General features: G+C 43.1%; 1 protein-coding gene across 1 annotated transcript in view; it reads right to left on the reverse strand.

Moving 5' to 3' along the window:
- The window catches only part of PTPRG (protein tyrosine phosphatase, receptor type G), a 355564-nt gene that overhangs the window by 23913 nt on the left and 321803 nt on the right, over positions 1-9848 (reverse strand). The window contains exons 14-17 of the mRNA XM_015424628.1: positions 4503-4599; positions 4152-4234; positions 3797-3931; positions 2483-2617 (exon numbers count right to left, since the gene is read on the reverse strand). Coding sequence (XP_015280114.1) covers positions 2483-2617; positions 3797-3931; positions 4152-4234; positions 4503-4599 — 450 coding nt within the window. The remainder of the gene's footprint in view (positions 1-2482; positions 2618-3796; positions 3932-4151; positions 4235-4502; positions 4600-9848) is intronic.

Raw genomic sequence — 9848 nt, forward strand, 5'->3', positions numbered from 1 at the left:
GTGTCTGTTGCCTTTACATGATATAGGTGCCATCCAACAATGCATCACAACATTGGTCCATGGTTCTTTTGAAGGAGTTATAAGGTACCCAATAAAAGATATTGCTGTAACTACTGCTTCAGTCCTCAAAGTCAGGACATGCTACCAACTAATGATAAACCAACTAATGATAAAATTCATTTTCTTCTGTGTCAAAGGAAAAAAATTGTATGGCCGAAAGAATTACCTAGCAATGGCCTTCTTCTAGAAGCACAATGGTTTCTTGAACAGCAGTCAGAGAACATGCATATATGTCCTTGAGTACACCCTCCCTGCTGCATTTATTTTGAGAACATTGCTACCACTGGACAGGAATAAAGCTCTTGTAATCTCTCATTAACATGGCCATCCTAAGCACAGTTATACTACTAAGACTTCAGTGGATTTAGAAGGAAGTAACTCTGTTTAGGATATCACTTTTAATAGCCAGATGACAGGAAGAGGTTTGGCAGACATCGCTTCTTGCCCTACTGGAGATTATGATGAGAAAGTATTGGCTTGTTAACTATTAAAGGGACAAGAGGTCTCTTGCTGAGAAGTTCACTGTCCTGCACACCAGTGCTTCCTTCTACTCCCCCCAGTTTATGACTCCATTTGCATTATAAAACAAGAGTCTGGTGGCACCTTATATTTATTCCAGCATGAGTCAGAACTCACTTCATCAGATGCAATAAAGAGTATATGCATCAGGTTGGTGCTTTTATATTCACTAAAGAAGTGTGTGTGGAGATCTTACAAAAAGAGGCTGGTATGAAAGATCAAATAGACTGTAAGTAATTCACTCAAAGTGAGTAAGACCCCCAATGGTTGTTACATAGGCAAAGCAGGATTAAATCTGAAGGCTTGTGGTTCCAGTTGGCTTCTAGGATATGTGGTCACTAGAGGGAAGGCCAAATCAGGTGGATGCCCACCACCTCAACTAAAGGCCCACCCGGTGGAAGATCTCCATCTTACAGGCTCTGCAGGACTGTAACAGGTCCCACAGGGCCCTGATCTCATAAAATAGCTTATTCCACCAAGCAGAGGCCAGGGCTGAAAAGTCGAGGGAAGTTGGACATCCCTAGGGCCACGGACTACCAGGAGGTGCTGTTCGTAGAACACAATGTTCTACGGGGCTCATATGGAGAGAGGCAGTCTCGAAGGTATGCAGGACCCTGGCCATATAGGGCTTTAAAGGTAAGCACCAACACCTTGAAACGGATCTGGTATTCAATAGGCAGCCAGTGCAAGTCATATAGCACTGGGCGGATATGTGCCCACACAGGCAACAGCATCAACACTCATGCCGCTGCATTCTGCACTAGCTGCAACTTCCAGAACAAAGTCAAGGGGAGCCCCATGTAGAGAGAATTACAATAATCTAGTCTGGAAGTGACCATTGCATGGGTCACTGCCGCCAGATAGTGTGGGGGGGTAAGGTATGGGGCCAACTGCCTGATCTACCTCAGGTGGAAAAAGACAGACCTGGCAGTGGTGGGTCTCCATACTGTCATCTCCCATACATCTCACCAGTTGATCTCAGGCCAGTCCCTGTCTCTTAACCTTTCTTACGTTACAAGGCTGTTGTGACCTCCTTGTAGCAATGGCAGCATGAAAAGTGTTATTCCAGTCAGAAAAAGATTAAGATTGTAGCAGTCCACATATAGTGCATGCACTGAATATACAAATGCTAATCAGTGCAAACAACGCCATTATTAACCGCCCTCCCAAAGGCAAGGCATAAGACACTGAAGATCCGTTATTATTCCTTCTCTCAGCTACTAACTCTCTTTGTCGAAGGACACACACTATGAGCAGCTGGCCAAGTGGTTAAACTCAGAGGTCATTTCGGGGGGATCGCGGGGGATCGCAGTTCCCCCGGGTGAGGTCATTTCGGGGGGGCGGGGCACATGACGAAGCCCCGTCCCCTGCTTCCGGCTGCCCCGTTTCCGGCCCTCATTCAGCTAGGAGGAGGCAGGAGAAGAGGGAGGGTAAGTTGCTTCCTCCCTGCCTCTCCCCACCCCTGCCTGCCTGGGGCCAGGGAGGCCCTTCGTGGGGCTTCCTTGCACTCCCACCGGCCTTGCAGGTCCACTGCCGGGCCCCTCATGGGGCTCGGCAGTGGAGCTGCAAGGCCGCCGGTGGCGGCCGGGTGTGTGGCCTTATGACAAACTTCCGGTGATGTCAGGGGGTGTGACATATGCTAATGAGTTATGCTAATGAGTTCCCCTAGCTCTTTTTCTACAAAACGACCCCTGGTTAAACTACTTTGTTTCCATATATTTGCCCAGTCCTAGAATTATACATACCATCCTCTAAATACCCAAGAAACTTTTGCTGTGTGTCAAACAACAGCAAACAGGCATTTCACCAGAGAGTTATTTAATAGCTATGGATATTAAAACACCACAGCAGCTTCCCAAAGGTGAATTCTTTGGCCAAGCCATGCTGCAATAACTTTCCTCACCTTTTTCATTTTTGCATTCCTGACTGTGAAGCGGCGGACTGTGTAGCAAGCATGTACTTTTGTGCTCTTGAGTGTGACTATAATATGACCGTATTCTTCACTGTTTTCTGTGGGCCAGTACTGGTCACATTTTCTCTGAAGAAAGAATATGTTGGATAGGCTGAAAATACTTTATGGAACATTTTACAGCACACAGAATGAATGGTAACTATGGACGTTAAGCAAAGTTCAAACTGGTTATTTCAAATCAATATGTGAAACTCAGCATCTCCCCCCCTATCACCTAAAGATTCTGGCCATCTGTACCTCTTGTCTCAGTTCATTCTCTTCTCCAGGTTTCCTTTACCCTTCAGCTAGATATTCTGCTTGTGTCATTCTGGAACATTTCTTTCTCTTACTTTTCTAGGCCTCCCCTATTTCCCTTGGCATACCTCTTTCTCGGGCCCTTTCTTCAACTCCTTCCTCTAGGATCAAAGCAGCTCAAGCCAATGTCAGTCAGACTATTCTGCTTCTCTAGCCCTCTGTAACATTAGGACACCTCAGCCAATCACTATTGGAGGCTTTAATCCTCATAACAACCAAACCCAGGCAAGTGTTTCAACTAGGCTTCGACCACAGAAAAGAGCGCCTAAACAGCTCAGAAGCTGCTATTTTTGGAATAAATTAAGAACACAAGAGAAGCCATATTGGATCAGGCCAATAGCCCATCAAGTTCAACACTCTGTGTCACACAGTGGCCAAAGCCCAGGTACCATTAGGAGGTCCTCCAGCGGGGCCAGAAATGCCAGAAGATTCTGCTAGCATAGGAATAATAAGATAAATTATACAGAACTTCTGTGTCACTATATATCTTTTCAGAAATTCTGAGTGGAGAGAATAAACACGTAGTGGGGAGGATGGGATTACAGCAGTTACTTCCAACCTCAACCTCTACATGTTCATTATAAAATTTACAAGGGTACACAAGTATGGCTCTCCATGTGACTGAGAACCCTGCTTTTTTCAAGGTTATTCATCACATAAGACCTTTAAGTTCAACCCAAAGATTGCATGCAGGGGTCAGGGCCGGAGCCAGGTGTCAAGATCATGGTATGCACTTAAAATGTGTGAAAAGGGCTTCTGTCTACTACAGATGGGGGGAGAGAATGATTTACCCCGGAAGAAATATGCACTCTTCTACTGTATATCAGTTTACATTATGGTTTCTATTATTCCTAATGGAAGAAATTCTACCCTTTTATGAATCTGAAAAACACTATATAGTCACTGTGAGAGGTAACAGAAGTGGGTAGACAAAAGCTGCATTGCCCTTACTCTTCCTTTTTCCACAAGGTTTGTAATCATGATGATAATTCCAGTGTTTTGCTCCCAAATCATTCTCCAGAAATCTTCGAATGTCGACTTTAAAGGTCCCTGGGTGGCAATGTAGGCTTTTACTTTGTTGTAACCCTTCAAAGAAAACCACAATACAAAGCAAGATGAAAGTATTTGGGTGGCAGACATATTAATAATGTATATATTGTAGAGATAGATGTCTTTCCCACTCTGAATGTTTGAAGAGTTTGGAGTTGAAGTTAGTAAACAAAAAGCCTCTACAAGCACTAATGGCTTCTATTCTTTCTGTAGGACAGTGTTTCTCAAAAGAGACAAGGAAAAAAAAACAGCTTACATCAACGTAATTAGCATTAATGTAGTCACTGTGCTTGGAGTCTTTTCCCGGTAAAGGTCTTAACTTCACTCTACTGTGATCATCTGCAAGAAAGAAACACAAAAAACATTGGGAAATAATAAAATCGGATACATTCTCTAGATTTCTTAGTGTTTGAGTAGAGAAGAAGAAAACTAAGCTAATCAACACCTCTCAACGTTTGTAATTGTGACAGACAGAATACAGCTTATGTCCCACAAGTTTAGTCCCGTCTGGCCCTCAGTTTTGAAGGCCAAACTAGACATCAAGCTAACTGAGCAGCTGCTGTACAAAATGGCAACTCTACCCCTCCAACCCATAATTCTTACTCACACGCTAAAATGTTGATGTATCTGTTTTTGTGCTTGTTGTCGGGGTGATTGGAATGTTCAGCAGTGATGTTCATGTCAGCTGTACAGCGCTGCACTTCCTGTTAAGAAAACAATTAAATTGAAAAAGGCAGATGAGTGTAAAACATTTTGTTTGTCTCATTTCACTAACAGCTCAGTTAGAACACATTGAAATGCCAGGAGCGTAATTGATTTTTCTCCTCCAATGAGTATTCTTTCAGCATATTCTAGTTCTACCAAGGATATTGCCTGGTTCCGAGTATTTGATAGAGTCCATGGTGACTAAAATTCACTCTGGTGCAAGTCTTACATTTTTCTGTAGCTCTTTGGAGATACTCAATATATGTGCACAAAACTGATAAAGTGAAGAGAGCCTGATGATCAGGGTGGCAAACTCACCCCTTGACCGTGGCACATTCACTAATGGTGTGTACAAACTGCTTTTTGCAGGGTTCTTCTGCATGTATATAGACCTACATGCTTATCGTTTGTGCATGCAGTACACTTAATGTGCACATGCTGAGGCCTGCTGTTATGGTCCCTTCTACTCAGCATGTTAAATGTACACACTGTGAATTTCTGCAAAAAGGTTTATATCTCCCTTAATAGCAGTCAGAAATGCATACAATGCATTCAATGGCATTTCATTAGCCATTTTCACAGCACTTAACTGCAATAAGGGCACTTTCACAGGGTAGAAGAAGAATTCAACATTTCTTTCTTCTGTTAAACAGCTCTGAGCCAGTTATGTGCCATGGCCAATGGCTACACAGAGACCTTGGGAAAAGGTTGTGTAATCACACAGAAAAGCTTCAAAAGGGGAGCAAGTACTTCCTTCTCTGATATAGAACTGTGCTGTCTCTCCCAGTGGGAACAAGGGACACAAAATAAAGTTAGAGGCAGGTATAAAAAGTGCAATTTACCAAAACATACCCAAAATGGAGAATACTGAGTAAATGGATTAATGAGTCACAAAAGTTGGATTGTTCAATACATATTTATAGCAGCTGTGTTTTCTATTTGTAATATATACAATAAAGCAGGGGGTTTTTTTGTAGAAAAAGCCCAGCAGGAACTAATTAGCATAATAGGCCACACCCAACAGTAGAAGCTCATTAGCATATTAGGCCACACCCTGATAGCACATCACATTAGCATATTAGGCCACACCCCATGTTACCAGAAGTGTGGTCATCCAGCCACACCCACCTTTTGCTTCTTATTCTATTTACTTTGTTTACTGTCAAAACCCAGGGCTTTTTTTGTAGCAGGAACCTCTTTGCATGTTAGGCCACATACCCCTAATGTAGCCAATCCTAATGCGTTTCTGCCATTGGGTGTGGCCTATTATGCTAATTAGTTCCTGCTGGGCGTGGCCAACATGGGAGCCAGCCGGAACTCCGTTCCTGTGCGTTCCTGCCCAAAAATAGCCCTGCAATAAAGCATCAATTGCTGTATTGTATCAATACACTGTTATGATACACAGACTTGTTTCAGATGTAACACAATGGTTTACTCTAGCTGTTGTTAATTAGTGAAACCAGGATTGGGCTCAGAGATGATCACTGAATCCTAGCCTATCTCAGCAAAATCCTTGATTCAGCACTGTTGTTCTTTTCTCCATCTCCCTGGCAGAGATCTGGCTGCTTATCCCAGCCTGACTCACAGTGACCAAATGATGGCAACGCCTCACTGCATGGCCACCTCAGTGGTGATGTGAAGATGGGGAAGTCTCTCTCATTCTTTTTGCAAATGGAAAGGAAATAATTTCCACTGATTCCTCTCCCACTGCAGACCACCATCACCCTCCCCCTCATGTTGTTTCTGGGTTTGCCCTGCCTCCAGGAACAACATTCCAGGGGACATTTTGGGCTAGAGGGAAGAGAGAAGTAAGGAAGGTCTGTTTCACTTAGGGTTCCCAGACCACCCTGGTGAAGGCGGGGCTCCCCCGCTGCCAGGCCCCACCTCCCCGCCACCAATCAGCTGACTGGCAGAGGGGAACTTACCTCCAAAAGAGGGACATCCATCCGACATGCAGCGATGTGTCTATGTTGCTGTCCATGTGACCCGTAAGTGACATCATCACATCCAGGATGTTGGGGTGATGCTCTGTTATTTAGGCAAAAACTCTATGGTAGAAGGCGAATTTACCCACAGAGTTTCCCCCCAAATACCAGAACATTGCCTCGACATCCCAAACGTGATAACATCTCTTCCGGGTCATGTGGGCAGTGACATGGACATGTTGCTGTATGTCAGATGGGCCTCCCTGCTGCTCCCGGTTAGTCCCCACCAATCCCCCGCCAGTTGCCAGCTCCACTAACAGAAACCCTTTCTGTCGCTGGAAATATTCTGTTGGATCCAGGCCACTCTACCTGTGAACCACATACTTCAAGTGTTCACACACAGAATTCCAAAAACCCCACCAAACCCCTTGGGAAGACTCCACTTCCTCCAGAACAGTTTCTACTCTTGCTGATGGCAAGAATAGTTTTGTTTTTGAGCCACTCTCAATTCTGTATGCAGAGTGGGCACAGAGTGTCAACAGGAAAACAAAACAGAATTAATATAAGATAACCAGGTTCATATATAACATGAAACTATAGTTAAGACTAACTGTGGTTAGTGAACTAGCTTCATATCTGGATTCAGATCCTGGGCTGAAGTACCCAAAATAACCATTAGTTAGTGTGATGGCTTGTGTTTGGATGATCAGTTAACTTAGTTTGGTTTAATTATGACATTATTTCACATTATCCCTGAACCAAACTAAAGTGAAACTGCACAAATAATTTTTGTGGTTTCCTTTTCTTCTTCAAAGTTATCAGTGTTGTCGTTTATTAAATTGCCACATTATAGTAATAGATTAATTCATAGGCATTGCCTTTCTGAAATTGGTTTTGGAAATATTAACTAGTATCCAAATATCAGAAAGTTATAAGCTGAGTGACTTAGAAACTATGCTCACCCACACTCCTTTTAATAACAGCCTTTAAACTTTGGCATTCATTGCAAGTGTCCTAAGATTATTAAAACAAAGTTTGAGTCCAGAGACATCTTTAAGACCAACAAAGTTTTATTCTGGGTATAGGTTTTCGTGTGCCTGCACACTTCTTCAGGTACCCACCTGCATCTAAGATAATTACAATCATTTCCTAACAGCATGAGCCTTGTTCTTTTCATTTTCTTGAGCATTTGTCCCAATATATTTGAATTTTATCTAAAAGTTACTTTTCCAGGGTGTCATGCATCCCATCTGATATCCTGAACCCTCCCCAAGGTTATAAAGATGCCAAACTGTTTGGTACCCAGGGCTAATACATGCTAATACAGAAGCTTCCTAATAAGGGAAGTCATTACAGCACAGCTGCTGCAAAGAAGCACGAGGAGCTAAGGGACAGAGGAAATTATCATGAGACGTATGAAAAATTCAGGATTATGCAGAATTTTCACATATCAAATTCATAGCCATCTCTGCTGCTTTGCCCCAAAACATTTAAGTTTTTTGAAAATTCAAACCATCTAAATCCAAGTACAATCAGGCATTCATAAAGTACTGTTAAGTCGTATTCCACTGAGTTTTCCACAGGAAAAGTAATGAGATATCATGTATAGTCTTTAAATGGCACAAAGTTACTTCTATTATAACTAGTTTTCATATTAGTCATTTGGCCTGTTGGTAATAATTCAAGGTTGAGAACACACTGCACTCCCCTTTGTAGATTATCAAAAACAAAGCTCTCTGCCCTTTATAGATTATAAAAAACAAACCCTCCATACCTCAGCTAGTAGAATACCCAGTATACTGCCATATGGATAGCCCCCATAATGCCAGGAAATTTCTACAAGGGCCATGAGACTATGGGAGCAATGATAAGCAGGTCTAGTCAGAAATATGTCCTATTCCAGGGATCTAGGGTTGCCTGGTCCCTTTTGCCCGCCAGTGGGGGGATGGGGTCGACGTTCCGGGAGTGCAAAGTGACATCCCCTCCCCAACAGTGACATTGCACAAGACATTCCTGTGTCACTCTGAAGTGAAGTTGGCACATTGGTGATGCTGCTCTGGATTTTGGGCAAAACTCTATGGTAAAATCAGCATCGAACTAGAGAGTTTTATCCAAAGTTCAGAGTGTCGCTCCCTGATGTTGCTGATGTCACTTTCAGACAGCCTTTGTAATCCATTTTGGTAGCTGGTTGCTAATATTTTTTGTGTCATTCCAGACACAACCGTTGTAGCAATCAGCTGCTAATGGATTTTATTTACCTTTTCATAGAAAGCCACTTGCATCCAGTTAGCAAGGCATGGTTGAGCCGTTCTTGAGGTAAACTGCTTTCTTCCATTTTCATCTCTTCTTTGAGCTTCTGAATCACTGCAGTGTGCTGTTTAAAATGTCTGTAGCTCTTTCAATAGTGCCACACTTTTTTCCTCTGCCCCTTTTCACCATATGATCTTCCTCAAGCTTTTTCTTTTGAACATTCTAAGCTGAGCGCTATATCACTAGACCAATATAGAACTTCAGTGCTACAGTGGCACCATTGAGATGCCTTGGCACCACATTACATGGATACAGGGGAAGAGAAGTAGTTCATTGGGCAGCGGGTGCTCAGGGCATCAGTGACTGGTGTTACAGAAGCTGCTGTAGAAAATGTCCTAATGTTCACCCATCCACACAGCCCATGAATGCCCAGACACAATTGGCTAGTAAATGTTGCCAAGAGAATCTCACCCGCTGCCCAATGAGCTACTTCTCTCCTCCTGTATCCATGTAACAACAGCTGTAATCTCAATATATCTCAGTGGTGCCAAGGCATCTCAATGGTGCCACTACAGCACTACATTGGTCTAGCGGTATAACTTAGAACGTTAAAAAAAAGTTCAAGGAAGATCTGTTTCAAATGGCCAGATCGCTTCAGAGATGGCTCATTAATGGAATGAAATTCACTAACCTCCGTCCCTGTATCGCTTTACTTGGGACCGGGGCAACAACGGATAACATCTGGTTTAGAATGGTACTGTGAAAGGGGCCATACTGTTTACAATATTTTCCTGCATATACATAAAAAATAAACCCTGATCTGGCAGTACTGCCTTGATTTTGCAGGCAACTAATGCACTTGTGCAAATGGTAAAGGAAAACATGCTTCTTTACCTGGTTATCCCTTTACATGAGACCCTCTGTCATGAGCCGAGCCATTTTTAACCTTCACTATTACATGTAACAATGACAGTTGGTCCTGAACGGCTGGTGAGAGCCCTTTTCTGGAAATTTTGAATTTTCTGGGTCCAATAGCCCTGAGAAGAAAAAAAATTGGGGGGGGGGGACCAGGT

The sequence above is a fragment of the Gekko japonicus genome, unplaced genomic scaffold (genome assembly GCF_001447785.1).
Source record: "Gekko japonicus isolate JY-2015 unplaced genomic scaffold, Gekko_japonicus_V1.1 scaffold470, whole genome shotgun sequence".
NCBI lineage: Eukaryota > Metazoa > Chordata > Lepidosauria > Squamata > Gekkonidae > Gekko > Gekko japonicus.